Source organism: Phocoena sinus, chromosome X, assembly GCF_008692025.1.
Source record: "Phocoena sinus isolate mPhoSin1 chromosome X, mPhoSin1.pri, whole genome shotgun sequence".
Classification (NCBI taxonomy): Eukaryota; Metazoa; Chordata; class Mammalia; order Artiodactyla; family Phocoenidae; genus Phocoena; species Phocoena sinus.
Window position 1 is genome coordinate 28300498 of NC_045784.1, and position 20638 is coordinate 28321135.

The 20638-nt window shown below is 37.2% G+C and overlaps 1 protein-coding gene across 1 annotated transcript in view; it reads right to left on the reverse strand.

Moving 5' to 3' along the window:
* Positions 1-20638, reverse strand: part of DMD (dystrophin) — a 2099690-nt gene that overhangs the window by 841356 nt on the left and 1237696 nt on the right. Inside the window, exon 45 of the mRNA XM_032618871.1 lies at positions 19360-19535. Within this exon, the coding sequence (XP_032474762.1) occupies positions 19360-19535 (176 nt within the window). The remainder of the gene's footprint in view (positions 1-19359; positions 19536-20638) is intronic.

The window sequence follows — 20638 nt, forward strand, 5'->3', positions numbered from 1 at the left end:
TATGCATCTTAATTTATTATAGTCTACTCAGATGAAAACTAATTTAACTCACTCCTATCACGATGGCTATTATCAAAAACAAGAGATTACAAGTATTGGCAAGGGTGTGGAGAACAGGGGACGCTTATAAACTGTTGGTGGGAATGTAAACTTGTATAGTCATTTTGGAAAACAGTATGGCAGTTTCTCCAAAAGGTAAAATTAGAACCATCATATGATTCAGCAGAACCACTTCTGGGCATGTATCAAAAGGAAATGAAATCACACTCTTGAAGCAATAACTGCACTCCGAAGTTCGTTGTAGCATTAATCCCAATAGTCAAAACGTGGAAGCAACCTAAGAACCTAAGTGCCCATCAACAGATGAATGGACAACGTGAGATATACATACACACACACACACACACACACACACGATGGAATGCTATTCAGCCTTAAGAGAGAAATCCTGCCACTTGTGGTAATGTGGATAAATTTAGAGGACACTGTAGTAGGTGAAATAAGTCAGACACAGAAAGACAAATAGTGTATGATCTCACTTACGTGTGAGATTGAAAAAATACTTGAACTCAGAGAAACAGAGTAGAATGATGGTTGCCAGGGGTTAAGGGTGAGAAAAATGAGATGTTGTTCATAGGGTACAAACTTTCAACTGTAAGATGAATAAGTCTTAGAGATCTAATGCAGAGCACGGTGACTACAGTTAATGACATTGTATTATATACTTGAAATTTGCTAAGAGAGTAGATCTTAAATATTCTGACCACATGTACACAAATAATACCTATGTAAAGTGATGAATATGTTAATTAGCTTGATTATAGTAATGATTATACAAGGTATACTTACATAAAAATACCACATTGTACATCTTACATATGTACAATTTATTTGTTCATCATACCTTAATAAAGCTAGAAAAAAAACTAATTCCAGTAAAATACAGAAACTTTGCCCTGATAAGCTCCATTTTCCCTCTCTCTTTGTGCTGCCATCATCATATTTATTTCACCCATATATAACACAAAAATTCAGTATTATAATTACTGTTTTTAAGCAATAACATGTCTTAAAGGGGATAGGAGAAGAAAATAGAAATACATACCTGTATTTGTACAGTTTTTTAGTATTTATCTACATATTTACCAATTCTGTTGCTCTTCATTTATTCTTACAGATATGAGTTAATGATATCATTTCTTTCAGCCTGAAGGAGTTCCTTTAGTTTTTGCATGTATGTCAGGCCAGCTATCAAGAAATATTCTTATTGTTTGTTTGAGAAAGTCTTTGTTCACTTTTTTTTTTTTTTTTTCGGTACACAGGCCTCTCACTGTTGTGGCCTCTCCCGTTGCAGAGCACAGGCTCTGGACGTGCAGGCTCAGTGGCCATGGCTCACCAGCCCAGCCGCTCCGCGGCAGGTGGGATCTTCCCGGACCGGGGCACGAACCCGTGTCCCCTGCATCGGCAGGTGGACTCTCAACCACTGTGCCACCAGGGAAGCCCTGCCTTCATTTTTAAAGGATAAATTTACTTTATCTAGAACTCTTGGTTGACAGTTTATTTTTTTCTTTCAGAATTCTGAATACGCTGTTCCACTGTATCTGACCTCCATTGTTTATGATGAGAAGTTTGCTGCTAATCATTTTATGTTTCCCTGTACAAGATGAGTCATTTTTCTCTGGCTTTTTTCAACATTTTTCCACTTGTGGTTATATTTCAATAGTTTGACTGTGATGTTTTCAGGTGTTCTTGGGTTTATTGTTTGGGGTTTATTGAATCTCATCATACAGTAGCTCCCCTACATATGAACGAGTTCCATTCCAAGAGCACATTCATAAGTCCAATTTGTTCACAAGTCCAACAAAGTTAGCCTAGGTATCCAACTGACACAGCTGGCTATATAGTCCTGTACTGTAATAGGTTTATAATACTTTTCACACAAATTATACATAAAAAATAAACAAACACAAGAATAAAGAAAACCTTTTTAGTCTTACAGCACAGTACCTTGAAAAGTACAGTAGTACAGTACAACAGCTGGCATACAGGGGCTGGCATCGAGTGAACAGGCAAGAAGGGTTACTGACTGGAGGAGGGAGAGGAGGTGGGAGATGGTGGAGCTGAGGGATCGTCAGCAACAGGAGACGGAGGGCAAGCTGCAATGTCACTCACACCTGACATTGATGGCACAGGTTCTGGTTCCTTGCTGGATTCAATACTATCTACTCTCTTGAAAAAACAATCCAGGGATGTCTGGGTAGCATCGCTTTTTTTCTTGCCATAGACGACACGGTAGCACTGGATTGCATTCTGAATGGCTGCTGCAACCTTCGTGTACCATTCTATATTTGGGTCCTGTGACTCAAAAACTAACAGTGCCTCCTAAATAAAGAAAACCCCCTTGCCATTTCCTGCATCGTGAATCTCTTCTGTTCTTCAGTTACTTCTTCTTGTCCCTCTTCATCCTTTCTCTTGGCTTCCAGTTCCATCAGGTCTTCATTAGTAGGCTCCTCATGTTGCCCAGCAAGTTCCATCGTTATGGCTTGGCGCTTCTCAGCAGTACCAGCTACATCACCGCTGCTTTTACACTTGCTTCCAGACATGCTGGGCTTACAATAAAGCTACTGTACTACTGTACTCTATACAGTACTGTAAGGTACACAAAAGCACAACCACCTGTAGAGGATGCACGCACCAGACAATATATGCCAGGCACGTGAACTAACTTACATGATTGGACACGAGAACGCAGTCTGCATCTTGGAAAGTTCACAACTTGAAGGTTTGTATGTAGGGGACTTATTGTATTTGCGAAGTTTTGACCGTGATTTCTTCAAATAATTTTTCTGTCCCTACCTCTTTCTTTTCTTTTTGATACTCTTATAATACCTACATTGATACACTCAATGTTTTCCCAAAGGTCTCTGATTCTCTGGTCATTTGCTTTCCATTCTTTTCTTTTCTCTGCTCTTCAGACTGAGCAGTTTATATTTATCTTCAAGTTTACTGATACTTCTGCCATCTGAAGTCTCTTGAACTACTTTAGTGAATTTTTCACTTTAGTTATGGTACTTTCTTTTTTATAATGTACATCTGTTGATATTCTTTATTTACTGTCATTGTTATCATACTTTAATTATTTAAACACAGTTTTTTTTTTCCTTCTTAAAGGTATTTATCAATATAATAGGAGCTTTGAAGTCTCTATCTGGGCCAACTTAGAGACAAATTCTGTTGTGTGCTTTTTTCCCTGACTATGGGCCACAGTTCCCTGTTTCTTTGGATGTATCATAGTTTGTCTACAAAATTCAACATTTTACTTAATATACTGAAGCAGCTCCAGATTCTGATTTCCTTCCACACCCCAGGGTTGTTATTATTGAAGTTATAATAACTTATCTGGACAATATCTGTGGAATGTTTCCCCATAGTGTATGACTGTTAACAACCTTTCTCTGTTTTTTTTTTTTTTTAATGTCTAGCCTACTAGAGGTCAGCATAGCTTAGCTGTCATTAGGCAATGATTGGTCAGCAGTTGTGTTCAAACACCTTGAGTCAGTAAAATTTCCAACTTCTGTCAATGGATCTGTATTTATGTAAGGGAATGTATTCAAATTTTAGACAGTTTTAAAGTCATCTTACAGCAGATATATGGACAACTTGTCCAAGTCCTTTATGGCTGTCTCATTTCTCATATATTCCTGATAAATCAAATCTGTGGCTAGTCTTCCAGTCAATTGTTTGCCCCAAGCAAAACAGCAATTTTAGGCCAGCTGAGTTGCCAATCAGCCCATTTATTTGCCACCTAGTTCTCTACTGATACTGATGCTTCTGGGCATGGGGTTTTATACACTTGGCTCCAAATAAAGTCAAACCCTCTGGCAGTGAAGCTGGTGGTTTTCATGTGTTATAAAACCCTGGTCTAAGAACTATGCTGACCAAGCTGGTGGGTGGAGACTGGGAGCAGTCCCAGGCAAAAAACACCAGAGACTACCACTATTCTTATTCAAAGTTCAATAGTTTTCCTTATATAATCACTTTTCAATTAGGTATATGCTTTTGGTTGACTTCCAGAATCGTAAAATATTTTGTACAGCTTTTGCAGGTTTTTGAGTAGATCTGTTGACCTACTCATTTTGCTATCCCAGAAGACCTGTTTCCAGAGAGTAATTTCTAAGCCCTCCTTATGTGCCAGGCACAGAACTAGTCAATTTAGTTACAGTATCTCTAACCCTTACAGCAACCCTACAAGAGATGTATTATTATCCTTATTTTTCTAATGAGTAAAATAAGACTCATAATTTAAGTAAATTGCCAAACAAACAAAAAAGCAAAATAAAAATATAAACAAATAGTACCATGCTCTTTACTTCCAAGGGTAATAAATACAAGTGGGAACATAGGTGGTTATTGTCCAGCATTTAGTTAGTTTTATTTTACTGGCCAACCCCAACACCAATTACTCTTAGTTTCCACTGTCCCATGGAAAGGTTAATTGGCAAGAAAATACCAAATAAATCAGTAGGAGAAACAAGCTATTTTTGTCATGCATACACCCTGATCACTTTATAAAATATATTACATTGGTTCATAGAATAGAGTTTTGTTCTCACATATAATCCTAATAAAATATAGGGACCCTCATGACCCTAACTTTTCATAGAGTTACATGCACAAAAACCCAGTCTAAAAACAAAAGATCACTGGAAAATAATCCTAATTTTAATCCACATTTCTGGGTCAAAAAAGGGTATGAATTCAGAAGTTACAGAAGATTCCAGAAATTCCACTTCTTCTCCTCATTTCTTTCATATCCATCAACTGCTTCAGAATCTTTCAATTTCTGAAACTCTCCACAAACTAGACCCATATTCAAGTATGCTCTTGTTTCCTTTATTTTGTAGATCAGCTTTCCCTCTCTAGCTATGTAATTGCCCTTTACTCAGCCTTCTTTGCTTATTATCCAAATTCCACATCATTTAATACTACCAAAGATAGTATTACCCTTAGATATTGGAGGAAGCACAAATATGAGAAGAGACAGCCTTGAGTCTTTCTAAATGGTTAGTAAAGATGGAAGGAACACTTTTTAAAAAAAAATTTTTTTTTAAAAATTTATTTTTGGCTGCGTTGGGTCTTAGTTGCTGTGCACGGGCTTTTCTCTAGCTGCGGCGAGTGGGGGCTACTCCTTGTTGTGGTGCGCAGGCTTCTCATTGCGGTGGCTTCTCTTGTTGCGGAGCATGGGCTCTATGTGTGCGAGCTTCAGCAGTTGCAGCACGCAGACTCAGTAGTTGTGGCTCGCAGGCTCTGGAACGCAGGCTCAGTAGTTGTGGCGCATGGGCCCAGTTGCTCTGTGGCATGTGGGATCTTCCCAGACCAGGGATCAAACCTGTGTCTCCAGCATTGGCAGGCACATTCTTACCCACAGCGCCACCAGGGAAGTCCAACATTCATTGTTAATTTATCTTGTTGCTGTTATCCTTATTAGTTGTTTTGTTCACATAGGTAAATATGATCATAGGACAATAGAAAAGGCAGAGATTTGGGGTCAGCATCACTGACTTTTAGTCCTTGATCCTTCTATAATTCTGATTAGCCTTGGCACAGTATCTTAATCTTTTTGAGCTGCAGTTTGATAATTTGTAAAACGGACAAAGGAATACTGCCATCCTCTGATTACCATCTCACAGTCAGGAGAGAGGGTGGACATGAAAGATCTTTAAAACTGAGTTGCTGTGAAGATTACACAGGGAAACATTTGTAAAATTCTTGACAAAGACCATTCATTGGATTGACATAAAATTTAGTGTCAATATTAACTCTGTTACTTCCAAGTTTCTAGCCTTGACAGGTGAATAGATAGTGATACCACTCAGAGTACCTTCTGTGGAGGAACAGAACATATTTAAGTGTTGTATACACTGATTTTGAGGCCTCAGTGGGACTGAGATATGTCCAGTGGATTTAACTACAGGAGATCATTGATGGCCTTGGCAAAGATTGTATTAGAGCAGTGGTGGGGACCAAGAGCAAAAAAAAAAAAAAATAAAGAGAGAGATGAGATAAAAGAATATGTGATTTGAAGTATTAGTGACTAGGAAGAGAAGGATTCAAATGGGAGTAACTACTAGGACGGGGAAGTAAGAGACCTTTCACAATTTTGGCTGCCCAGAATCTGAACACCCCGCATACGTGGTGGGATTTCCTAAGATCAGTGTGGAATCTGAAGGAGGAAGTTCAGTTTTTGAATCTGGAAATTAATGACAGAAAATTGCAAGGGACCATTTAGAATTCTTTCCATCAGCAGTGGCATTTGTCACCCCATCTGTAGTGGTGGAGTGATCCACGGCAGCATGCAGACACAGGGTATGATTTGGACTGTTGTTCCCAGAGCTGAGCCTCTTCCTTGGTTTCTGCCCATTTTTGAGCCGATGTTCTAGCCTTCTATATGGGAATAGGAGCAGGTCTTTATCCTTATCATAAAGTCAATTTCTGCTTACATTAAGGAGAACTGGATTCTGTTATTCACAGCTAAAAACCCTGACAAGTACAGTGGAGCACATTAAGAAAGGAGTGTTGGTAATTTATTTTTAATCTGGAAGCTAAATATACTTACTTGGTCAAGGGTAGGAAGCCAGTAGAGAAAGGATGAAGATACACTTATGATTGTGTGCATACAGGGGAGAGAGAATAATTAATTGGGCAAGGTTCCTGTGAACTAAGAGATAAGGTCTTCTGAAAATGAGGAGATATTATTATACTGGTGAATGTATAACTAAGTGAAAAATTATTAGATTAGCAGCTCACACACGTATGGTGTTTTCCATTTTAGAAAAGGTTTTTAAAAACATATTTATCAGTGGATAAAAAGAGAAAAAACGTATTTTCATCCAAATTAATCTATATGGAAAAAAGCAAATTATGATAACTTTAGATATGTATTAACGGCCAAACTACGCCAGTTCAGAATTACTAAAACAGACTTGTTAAAGGGAACATGAGAATACACTAGCACACATATCTAAGGCATCCTACAATTATATTAAATCCCAGGAAGTAATCAGTGAAGTGATCAACACATTTTTATCTCTAGTCCGGGTTTTCCTTTGTGCACAAAGATGGTCTACTGACCTGTGAATATTTGGTTTCTTTTTAGTGGTATGATGGCTTGTAATTCTAACATAAAAACACTTCAGAAATGATTGCTCATAATGTGAAATATGTCTCATAGGACAGGCTTTGAAGGTAGTCATTTCAAGTTTCCTCAGCAACAAGGAAAATGGAAAGAATGCAAAATGCCTTTTGGCCTGTTTTAAGAAAATGGTGGGATCCAGGTGGAGCTGCCGTTGAGTCAGACAGACAACAATGGACAGATTTTAGACACCAATAACCTTAAAGGGAGAGTACATTTACAGGACTCCAAGTATGGAGTCTTATGGGGCATGCTTTGCTTTGTGCTTATTTCTCATGTTATAGGCTCTCTAGCTACCTCTGTATTGACCGTCTGCATTTCACTGAACGATGTATCCATGCTTTAAATATGCTGTAGACAACCTCGCTTTCACCAGCGAGGTATGTCCCAAACATACACAGAGGCCATTTCTGATCTGCGATTAGTAGGATGAGAACTTTGAGCTTATTTTTTTGTATGTTGTGATGAATATGTTCTCCTGGTCTATCCCCCATATTTTGTCTACCAGCGCTTCTGATTTGTGAGTTAAGGGTGGTTGTCTGTGACCCCATAGAGATCACAGGTATTAATTACTTCAGTCAATTAGTCACCACTAGTATTCATCTGCCACAGTAGCTTCCTAACACCTGAACCCTTTCTCCACAGCAGTGTTTATTGGTTAATACGTACTCTGGGAACTCTCTTTTGTTTACCAGCTAGTGAGTAAATGAAATGAGAAAGGGATCTCATTGAGAAGTGGTTAGTTGACTGGGGATTGCTACCATGGCTTCACTGAGAAGAAGGCGGCTCAGTGCCTTCAGCCTTGCACATCCAAATGCATGTTTTCTGACTGCCTTGTTTTAATTGTTCCACAGGCCCCTCAAACCTATCATATCCCAAGTTGACGTCTTTATGTCTGATTTGCCTTCTTTCCATCTGCGTACGGCCCCTTGTATTTCCTCTCATAACTAACAGCACTATATTCGGCCAATTCTCCAAGCCAGAAATCTGGGGAACGAGGTTCTCCTAGAATCCTCCAAGCTCCCAACCCTCTCATCTAATCAATTACCAAGTTATTTTACTTTCTTCTACTGAGTATCTTGAATGTGTCTTACCTTTACAAGGTTTATTTTGCTCAGACACTCATTGTGTCTGAAATACTACAAAACTACTTAACTTGAGTCACCCAGCTGCCACTCTCACCGTCTTCATTCTACCCTGAGCTCAACTATCAGAGGGGCCTATATGGTTCCCAATCTCATCCATTGAAAAACCTCCCCATGTTCTTCTATGCCATCCCAGAAAGAAGTTTTTGGAGATATAAAATCTTTTATGACCTGGTCCATCTTGACTGCTCTATTTAGTACCACACCACACTTTGTCCTTTAGACAAACAAGAGAAATCCTCTTATTAAACTTGATTGGGATGACTGCATAGGCAGGTTTTGGAACAATATTGTTAAGCTGGACGGATTATATAAAGTCGTTTATGCATATTTAAACATTTTATTTTCACCTGGAACATAAAAATGATCATTAACTCACTACTCATTTGGTATGGGGGAACTGAGTGAAATTCAGCATATTCTTTCTTATATAAAACACTCCTAGACTGCATAACCTATGACTTTTAGTTTTGATTTCTTTAGAGTAAGATTTAGAGACACTGGAAAAAAATCTAAATGCAAAATCCTTCCCGATTTTTGTGGCTTCTACCCTCCACCCCCAATTTTAAATAGTTGCTTCATCCACATCTAATTGAACAGTATTATTTGCTAATCAGTCTTCCAAAGCATTCAACTTAGTTTTAATAGAAACCACAATTTTCTTTCTCTCTGCATTCCAATTTTATTAGTTTATATAATATTTAATTGAATAAGAAAATTCTAAAAATAAGAATAACTTGCATAAATGGGTTGGGAACAGCACACGGTTGCCTCTTAGAAATCACACTCTCAAGTGGTGGGAGGCAACGTGCATGGTTTCAGGAAGTCCACTTGAAAAACTTTTAAAAACATCTATAAGTTACTAATATCCAGCACTCAGTTTGGAATAGGAATTAGGCTGTTGGTTTTATAAATAGAATGAAGAGCTTAGAATAGGTAAATGAGTAAAGTAAATGGAGATTTAAGAGAGCATATCTGTACTGAACTGCATGTAGTCCTTCAACGTATCCACTCTTTGTTTCATTGATTTTGCTCCTATCACGTTTGCTCTCTGGTCTGTCCATTCATTCTTCATTTGACTCCTGCCAACCTACAAGGTCCATGCCAGAGATCATCCTCCCTACTTCAACTCCCACCTCCCCAGCTCTATAAAAGTTGATACAAGACCATACAGAGTATGCATTCACTTGTGTATCTATAGAGAGTGATATTGTCTGTACCAGCCAATGTGACAGCATGTTTGGATCCAGCTAGTCAGTTTCACTAGAATTTGCCAAGTTTCAAAGAAGAAAATAGGACCTAAAAGGATTAGCTATGAAGCTAATTTTTCATAGACTTTTGATGAAGAATTATGAATGCCCTTGAAAGCTTTTCAAGAGTCATCAGAGAACAGATGGGAAGAGATGAGCTTTTCCATAGACACCTGTGGATAATATCGGTATGATCCTCTCTGATCAATCTAAAAATAGATCTTTGGCGATATGGATTGCATCTAAAATATCTTCTGGTTACAGGTTGGATGAGGGTAAAATACCTAATTTCAAGTCTAATTCCTACTTAGATCACTAGAATTTACTAGCTGTGATCCAGTAAGACTGACACAAACAAATGTACAAAGTGTTTGAATCAAAGACCTTCTTTTTGGTGTAAATAACTATGAGAATTGAAGTCATTTTCTCTTAAGAGTATTAAACTCTGGAGAACACCTGAACTATGAGTTATTAACCCAACTTCTTCCATTTTTAATATTAAAGCTGATCAAGTCCAATTTTCAGAACTAAAAATGTATCCATGGAAATGTGATATTATAAAAACATTTAAAAAATTGTTCTGGCTCTGTAGATCTATTTTTAACCTATGTAACAATGTCAAGTGTAAAGATTTAAATGCCTAGTTTAATTTGAATTGAAAAATTGAAAATTTGAATTGAAAAATTTGGATAGAAATTTTTACTATTTAAATTGAGGAAATAATTTTTGGTCATCCACATGTACTAGATTTTCTGCTAAGTATTGTGGGTTATAGAGAGGAGAGTAAGATGTTGCCTTGCCCTCATGAAGCTTTCAATCTTGCTGGGGAAATAAAATATATGTACATATGATATATAATAGATATGTAAAATGTTATGTGAGCGTTATGAAAAGGAGCAAGAAGAACTTGAGAGCAAAATACTTCTGCTTGAGAAGAGCAGGTAACATTCATTGAGGAAATAGCACTTCAGTTGGCTTCTGGAGCATGGGTAGGATTTTGAACAAAAATTAAGAGGAAAGGCAATTTAACACAAAAGTAAATGGCTTTTGCAAAAGCTGAATGACAGAACACTTCAGGTAGCTTTAGACGCCAGCTGAAATGGTGAAAATGGCGGATAACATGCTTGCAAAGATAGGTCAGAACAGATTTCATGTACTATTCACTTGCTACTGAGTATGGCCAGGTAAGGGAATGGGCTTGGTAAGTGAGAGTCTGGTGGGCAGAAACTGTAAGTGAGAAATAAAATATTTCTTGCCATATCAGTAAACAAAGGATGTCACGGTCCTCAGAGATTGCAGCCCTCCACCAGTGATTCCTGAGGGAACTCAGGAAGGAAACAAAGAATACCTGCCACCTAGCAGCAATAAGACTGCAGCTACGCCTGACCGTGAGCCCTGAGGAAACTCAGGATGTGAAAAGACAGGATACTGGCCTGAGATAGCTGGGGTGCATATCAAACGAAGGATTTCAGTGAGCCCAGACTCTTGCATCTTCCCATAGGAGGAGAAGTGCTAAATTCCTTAACCTGAGATATCTGGTTTTCTTTAATGAACAATAATCTTTTGACTTTCAGACTACCTGCCCTTTGTTGCAAAACTCCTATGTATCCTAGCTCCCCTCTCGCCTCACCTCCTTGGAGCAGTTTTCTCAGGGTTACTTGAGATGCTGCCTCCCAGGCTTGAAGGCCTCAGTATGTCTGCCGAATAAAACGTAACTCTCAACTTTTAGGTTGTATATATATTTTTTTAGTCGACAGAAGTATATCTTAGAGAATACTAAAGGTCCAAGCTAAGTAATGTAAAATTGGATCTAGAATAACAATGCGAGACTTAGGACTATTTGGGCTTATATCCTGGTTCAAACACTTGCTAATTCTGTGATCTGGGGCAAAGAACTTCAGCAGTCTGTGCTCCAATTGCCCTTCTGTAGACATGGAAATAAGAACAGAGTTGTCATGAGGATTACATGAGCTATGTAAAGCACTTGGAACCGCTCCTGGCAATATTAAGTGCTGTCACCACCACCACCACCACCATCATCATCATCAGTATATAAGGGTCTATATAATGTATTATTAAGTCAAATGTCTATGGGAAAGCAATTAATATAAACGACTGAGGTGGAACAATTGTGGCAAACTGAAGAGAAGGCTTGCTTGCCCAAACCAGTGCTGCTCAAACTTTAAGATGCACATGAATCAGCTGGGAACCTTGTTAAAATGCTGCCTATGATTTATTACATTCTGCATTTCTTAGCAACTCCTGGGTGATGTCTGTGCTCTGGTCCAGAGACCACACTTTGAGCAGCAAGGAACATCTGTTACTTTGTTGCAACTGACCATGCCTTGAGAGAACGTCGGAATGAGTGCCTAGTAGCCAGATCTAAGGTTTCAAAACGAGACAAACATCCTATTTGTTTCAAATATGAAGACTCTCAATTTTTAAGTGTTGACAAATTATTTCATAACAGTGCCTATGTAAAAAGACCACACGCTTTCCAAGCTAGATTCAGCTTATGGGCACTCAGTCGGCAAACTCCGGGCTGGATTAAGAATCAGGGTTAAAACTGGTGATAAGACACCAGGGAAGTTCAGGTATAAAGCAAGTGGACTAGAGTCAGGGCTGGAGGGATCCTGGGGGGCCAATGCTGAATGTGTGAAAAGGCTTTTAGCACTGGTTTACACGCATATGTTGGCTACATTTAAAATATGGCCTACACTACAAAGAGACTTGTGAATTATAGTAAAATTTTGGTTTTTATTTTGTAGAAAACAGTGCTATCTGAAGACTGTTTTGTTAGGGACATCTGAATTAGTGAGAAGCCAAAATTGAAGAAGACTTAAGAGAAAACAGTTGTCTTACAAAGGGTGCATAGAGTAATATGAATTGCTAACGGAGATGTTCAAGAAGAGGTCCTACTAGGCCTATTTTAATGAATTAGATAAGGCTCATTTCTAATTAACAGCATCTATTTGCATGCAAACAGTGAGCTAAGGTCTTTAAAAAACAATTTCTTCCATTAAGTACATTCAGGAATGCCTCCCATTAGCTTATTTACACCATTAATTTGCTTGGTAAACTAGCATAGATTATATACAGGTAAACTTTGGTTCAAAAACTCAGCAGTAGAGGCACTGAAATGAGTAAGAAGTTACTGCTTTTACATGAAGTCTAACACAATAAGAACTTTTTAATATGCTTAGCCTTACTTTGGATTTTGATGTATTCTGATTGATAGAGATGTTTGCATCCTTGCAAAAGTAACATGAGAACATTTTTTCCCCTAGTACTGCTTGCCAGAAAGGTGCCAGTATTCCTTTGAGAAGGTGTTACTGCCTGGGTCTTGGCTTCTACATAACATTCTCCAGTGAAGGAAATCAGAGGTCCTTAGAGAATGGTAGATTCCATACCTGGGGTAGGGAAAATACAAGGTGAACCTGGGACATTTAAGCAGAAAGCTTGAACGGGCTCCCACTGGTTAAATTTGGTAGAGGTGAGGATCAGCAAGAATGATAACTAATTCATTACAACATACTGACTGAATCAGAATCCGTAAGTCCATATTGAGATCAAAGAGAGAAAAAAAGGAAGTGTTTTCTTTTTTTTAATAGAAGAAATCAGTTTGTAGGATTCATGTCAGAACTAGGAAAATCATAATTTTGAGTCCCCAGTGTAACAACTGGGCCAGGGAAGGATCATCAATGGGTATTATAGCCATCAGATGACTTACTAATTTCAAATAAAAATATCTTACTTTACAATTCAATATCTAATGGTTGCCACCTTAAGCAAGTGATCAAACTTAGCAGCATTTAGAGTGAGAATACCTCACATTATGCATCTCCTGATGTGATAAAAATTACATAGCATCCTATATGAAGTATTCTTGCCGAAAACATTTGACTCGTATCTTTTCAAGTTTCATCTAGACCCAACTTCCAGTTTAAAAGAAATACAGAAAATAGAAGGTAAATGGAATCGAAATTGGAAAAGAAGTAAAACTGTCATTGTTTGCAGATGACATGATACCACACATAGAAAATCCTAAAGATGCTACCAGAAACTATTAGAGCTCATCAATAAATTCAGTCAATTTGCTGGATACAAAATTGATAAACATAAATCTATTTCATTTCTATATACTAACAATGAAATATCAGAGAGAGAAATTAAGGAAACAATCTCATTTATCATTGCATCAAAAAGAATGAAATACCTGGGAATAAACTTATTTAAGGAGGCAAATGACCTGTACTCCAAAAACTATAAGACACTGATGAAAGAAATTGAAGACCACACAAAGAGAAGGAAAGATATACTGTGTTCTGGGATAGGAAGAATCTGTATTGTTAAAATGACCATACTACCCAAGGCAATCTACATATTCAATGCAATCCCTATCGAATTACTAATGGCATTTTTCACAGAACTGGAAGAAAAAAAACTTAAATTTGTGTGGAAACACAAACAACCATGAATAGCCAAAACAATCTTGAGAAAGCAGAATGGAGCTGGAAGAATCAGGCTCCCTGACTTCAGACTATACTACAACGCCACAGTCATCAAAATGATATGGTGCTGGCACAAAAACAGACAAATAGACCAAAGGAAAAGGATATAAAGCCCAGAAATTAATCCACACACTTACGGTCAATTAATCTACGACAAAGGAGGCAAGAATAAACAATGGAGAAAAGACAGCTGCTTCAATAAGTGGTGCAGGGAAAACTGGACAGCTACGTGTAAAAGAATGAAATTAGAATATTCTCTAACATCATATGCAAAAATAAACTCAAAATGAATTAAAGACCTAAATGTACGACTGGACACTATAAAACTCCTGGAGGAAAACATAGGCAGAACACTCTTTGATATAAACTGCAGTGATATGTTTTTGGATCTGTCTCCTAGAGAAACAAAAATAAACTAATAGGACCTAATTAAAAGCTTTTGCACAGCAAAGGAAACCATAAGTGAGATGAAAAGACAACCTATGGACTTGGAGAAAATATTTGCAAATGATGCTACTGACAAGGGATTAATCTCCAAAATATACAAACAACTCATATGACTTAATATAAAAAAAACCAAACATCCCGGGCTTCCCTGGTGGCGCAGTGGTTGAGAGTCCGCCTGCCGATGCAGGGGACACGGGTTCGTGCCCTGGTCCGGGAAGATCCCACATGCCGCGGAGCAGCTGGGCCCGCGAGCCATGGCTGCTGAGCCTGCATGTCCGGAGCCTGTGTTCCGCAAGGGGAGAGGCCACAACAGTAGAGGCCCGCGTACCACAAAAACTAACAAACCAACGAACAAACGACCCAATCCAAAAATGGGCAGGAGACCTAAACAGACTTTTCTCCAAAGAAGACATACAGATGGCCAAGAGGCACATGAAAAGGTGCTCAACATTGCTAATTATTAGAGAAATGCAAATCAAAACTACAACAAAGTATCACCTCACACCAATCAGAATGGTCATCATCAAAAACTCTACAAATAATAAATGCTGAAGAAGGTGTGGAGAAAAAGGAATCCTCCTACACTGTTGGTGGCAATGTAAATTGGTGCAGTCACTATGGAGAACAGTATGGAGGTTCCTTAAAAAAACTAAAAAGAGTTACCATATAATCTAGCAATCCCACTCCTGGACATATATCTGGAGAAAACGCTAATTTGAAAAGATGCATGGACAGGACATTAAAAATATGGTGTTATTTTCAATTTTCTTGAGTATGATAAACACTCACGGTTATATATGGCATGTCATTATGCTAAGGAGATGCATGCTGAAGTATTTAGTGGTTAAGTATAAGAGTGTTTATAATTTACATGCAATTGTTAAAACAACAAAAATTTGTGTGCGTATATTATTTCCTATATTACATAAAGGCAGATACTGGGGAGGTAGAGAGAAAGAGAAAGAGAAAGCGTATATGGTGAAATGTTAATTGTTGAATCTAGAAATGTAGGAGGAGGAGAGGAGGGTATATGGTTATTCATTATGCTACTTTTTTCAACTTTTCTATATGCTTGACATTTTTCACTAAAAAATGGTGGAAAAGAAAAATTTCAAGCAATATTTTCAATCCAGTAAAATTTAAATTAAAGTTGTTATTCCTCAATATATGTTAGTACAATTTTTGTCTTATCTGTGAAATGGAGGAAGTAATACATTCGTCAAAAGAAAAGAGAGAGAATCTCTTAAGGTCATTTTTTACTGCTATGGGCAATGATTCAGAGATTCCTCAATTTAGGGATTGCACCTCCCATTATGCTGCCTCCCTCTTTCATTCAATCTTTCATAAACTGACATTATTCTAAGTAAAATACAGTTTCTTATGTTGTCAGCAACCCACTGCTTGAAGGCCTGCCCACCTCCATTCCCTTGACTGGTACACCTCCTGGAAAACTCCAGGATAAAATAAATGAATGTTTGGGGATGGTGACTGCACCATCAAAAAGGAGTAAAACCATGGTACTGGGTTGGCCAAAAAGTTCGTCCGGGTTTTTCCAAACGACCTTTCTGGCCAACCCAATATGTGAGAATGAGGTCTGGGCAGATTAAACGAACAGCTGACTAGAAACAGTGTTGTTGTTGTTTTAATGTTATGGACCCCTTCAGCAATCTGGTGAAGCCTGAGACTTCTCAGAATAATGTTTTTAAATCCAGAATATAAAATACATGGGACTCCAAAGGAAGCCAATTGTATTGAAATAGTTTCAAAACTATTAGAAACACAAATTTGTGATAAAGTAATGCTTGCTTGTTTATTATTAACACATTAATAAGACACTGTGTAGATCTAATAGCTACTGTAGTTTTGAAGCAGTGATAAGCATGAACCATATTTTGAGATATATGTAACAACTCTAATGAGATAGGAGAACATCTGTGATTTCACAGATACTGCTAGCATTGCTCTGGTCTGTTGCCTATATTCAAAATGCAAGGGGATGCTCAACTTCAGTTAAGAGGTTAGTGAAAACAAAGAGGTATTTCCCCCCATTCAAGCTCATGGCACCCCTTGAATTCTATCAGTGGACCGAGGCTTAAGAGTCTTCATATACAGGCTTGCTCTGTTTTAACCTATGACTTCCCTTTATGGTCAATAGGTTTTCATTTGCATCTTCTTCATTTGCAAAGACCTCTGTGGCGGCTAAGCCATCATTAAACTCATTACTGTGATGCTTAAACCTACAGATGTTATCCAGTTCCTCTGCTTCGCAATTGAGGCAACAGTAAATTTTCTATATTAATTGCACAGCTAACTGACTATTTTATACTTCATTTACTTCCAACACAGACTAACCTTAATGGATGTTCACTGCTATTTGAAATTTTCTGAGAATTTTCTTCTCATATTTCGGATAGCTTACATTTTCAAAGAGAAATGTTTAAAATTATGTAGCTACAAAGCTACAGATAATTTTTGTAGACTTTGCTTAAATTACACTTTTTTTCATTTGTGTACATGGACTAAGAAATATTATTGATTTCCAAGAGCTGCATTTAAATCCCACTGCAAACTAAGAATACTGTCGTCACCTTGAACAGTCATCTTATTTTTCACCTGTGCAATAAATAACTTTTATCTCCTTCTAACTTCTGCTTGGGGTGCACTGAAAGCATGACACTGATTAATAACAGTCTCATGTACAGCCCTCCCACAATTGTTAGGTTAACATATTCTTTATAAAATATTATTTTACTTATTTTTACTTTATGTGCTACTGGGTGCTTGGAAATAGCTGTGTGTTTGTATAGAAATGGCACTTATATTTTATTACTTTACATTTCATAAAATTTAAATGATACAAAAATCCTGAGTATGCCACAAAACTGATCTCAGTAGAAATTTAAATATGCTAACATTTATTTTTTAAATGTATCATGCAGTAGACAACTTTAAAAGCTGAGTTAAAAAAAAACTCAAGGAAGCTGATCTTGACTTTTTAAGGAACAAAAATGCAATAGTTAATGTAGGTCAGAATGTTTAAATGTGAGAAATTTTTTCTAACCAATTACAGCCAGATCCCTAGCTGTAATTAACCTACAGTTTGTGTAGTATTTCACAAGAGTCAGCATACACCAATTTCTTATAAGCTTAGAAAGATCTAAAATTTTACAGCTTATTTGGTGAAACAGGTATATTGCCCTATCTTCATTTATAAGTTATAATTTGCATTTAGAAGTCAATAACCAATAACAAGAATTTAAAAATCCAGGTAAGAAGTTACAGAAAATATTAACAAGCTTTACTCAAACATTATATGAGTAAGGTATTTCAAAATGAGAAACAATACCTTGTATACAATAACGAAAAAATAATCCTCCAATCAATTTAATTCACTTTATGAATTCAACATATTCTTATATATGCTATTCAATTTTCCTTAATCTCCCCATTTCTTAACATCTTATTTTGGACTAGATTGGGTCTGGGGCAGAAGTGATGTTATACAGGTTTAAACCTGGCCATAGTGTAAATATATCAGTTATTTAAATAATAGGATAGTTGTGTATTTAATAGAAGGATTTCAATTTTGGGGAAAAAAAGCGTATGACTTTCCCAAGGAAGCGATTTAACTACAAAGTTTGGATCTTTATTTTATGATTATATATATAATATATAAAACAATATACATTTTGTTTTATATATATATATATATATATAAAACAATATTTTCTAAACCAAGATTTAAAATAAAAATGTTTTTAGATGATGCTATTATTTTTTAACTTTAGCAAGATTTGTGTATGTGTGTGTGCACGTGTGTAGATCAACTAATGCATTCATTTTGTACAGCAATACGAATTGTACCTACTTTCTGAATAATGGCAACATGAGCAAAGGCGGCCAGAGGAGGTGGGCAATGACAATGAACGTAATTCCAAAATCTTTCTAACACATCCTCACCAAAGACGCTCATCAGCGAGTTGTTCTAGCTTTCTGAATATTAAAATCCACCTATTATGTAGATGATAGGTAGGAAGCAAGAGCTTGGCAGTAGAACTGAGTTTTCATTGTTCTTAACAATAGTCTCATTTGGTAAATAACGACCAAGTCCTCCCTTATGAAACAGGAAACATTCGCAACAACTGGAAGCATAATACAAAATCCTGTTTATAAAAATATCTATGTTTTCCAACTGCAGCAGCACACACTTGGCTTTCTGTGCTTTCGATACATTCCAAGGGCAAGTTAAATGATGATTGAATTCAACACTAACCTTCCTCAGGTTTTGTTTTCCTCTCTAGATTTGAACGTTTTCAGCCCAAGTCCCTCTTCCAGAATGTACTAAGAAATGCAGTGGAAGTAAAAGGTAAATATGACTATCATGTTTTTCAGCACAAGTCACATTTGTAGCTGTTAAAAAAATCTAGCCAAAGAGCAGTCTTTCCGACAAAATGGTCATTTATAACTTCCCTTTGTCATCTTCTTTAAAAAATAATTGAGACACAGCTTGTTTAAGCTGGAATAGACTGAAGACATTCATATTTAAACAATCATGTGTGATTTTTGAAACAAACTTCCAAATTTAAAACAGTCAAAAAGCACTGCCTATTTAACTAGCAACAGCTACGTATTTTATTATTCTAGAAAAAGAAAGAACAAGTTCACTATTGCTATTAACTGTTGATGGGCTCCTTAACGTTAGTGCCTTTCACCCTGGTTATAATCTTTCACAAAATCTTTTCTTTTTTTCTTTTAAGGGCAGCTTAAACAGCTCCGCTAAAACTTTAGAATTCCTATTTTATCTGTCACCCTACCTCTTTTTTCTTTCGGCCAGCTGTTTGCAGACCTCCTGCCACCGCAGATTCAGGCTTCCCAATTTTTCTTGTAGAATACTGGCATCTGTTTTTGAGGACTGCTGAATTATTTCTTCCCCATTTGCATTCAATACTCTGACAACAGTTTGCCGCTGCCCGATGCCATCCTGGAGTTCCTGTGAGATACCAAAAAGGCAAAACAAAAATGAAGCCCCATGTTCTTTTATTTGAGAAAAGATTAAACAATGTGCTACTACATGCAGTTCTATTGGGAGAGAAAGAAATAAAAAAGCTCCAGGTGAAAGTTTCTCTATGAAACTGACATGCCCATATCCAAAGGATACAAGACAGAAAGACACCTTTTATGTGTCAGTAAAAAAGCACCCTCTCAGTTCAGCACGTTTTTACATTTGTAAAGCTTGTCAGCTAGAGGATGTTATAATGTCCTACAAATCAATTAGTTGGAAACCTTCTCAAGAACAAATTCGATTTCTTGTCCCCACAAGGATATTCCATGTTTAATAGTGTATGAAGTGTTGTAAAATTTAAACATGAAGAAAGTATTTAGATTTCTTCGAGACTGTCAATATGAGAGGTGAAAAAGAAGAAACATAGTGTAGCCAGAGTATTTTTTTAAAAAGCCTCGAGATACTTAAACAAAAATTCATTACTATACGAGAAGGAAATTTATTTCAAATTCTGTTTCCATCAATGAATTCTGCATTATAAAACCACATAAGACTGAGAATTAATTGCTTTCAGGGGCAGCCTATCAAGAAATCCCTAAGGTACAGAGAAATTTAAAAATAATCTATAGCCACCAGAACATTTTTATGAGTCATTGACGGTGTCAAGCTTAAATATCTTCTGTTTTTTATCCTAAATGAAATTTTAAGAGTAGAGTGTCAGAAAAATAGTTCTTTTAAAAAAGACTGTTACAACCAAATATGTATTAAAAATGCCCTTTGCCGTTAAATAAAAACGGCACTCTTTTTTTTTTTTTTTTTTTAAAAAAAAAGAAAGGTAATCTAGAGCTTCCCTAGTGGCGCAGTGGTTGAGAGTCCGCCTGCCGATGCAGGGGACACGGGTTCGTGCCCCGGTCCGGGAAGATCCCACATGCCGCAGAGCGGCTGGGCCCGTGAGCCATGGCCGCTGAGCCTGCGCGTCCGGAGCCTGTGCTCCGCAACGGGAGAGGCCACAACAGTGAAAGGCCCATGTACCGCAAGGAAAAAAAATAAAAATAAAAAAATTTTAAAAAGGTAATCTAGAATTTGTAAGG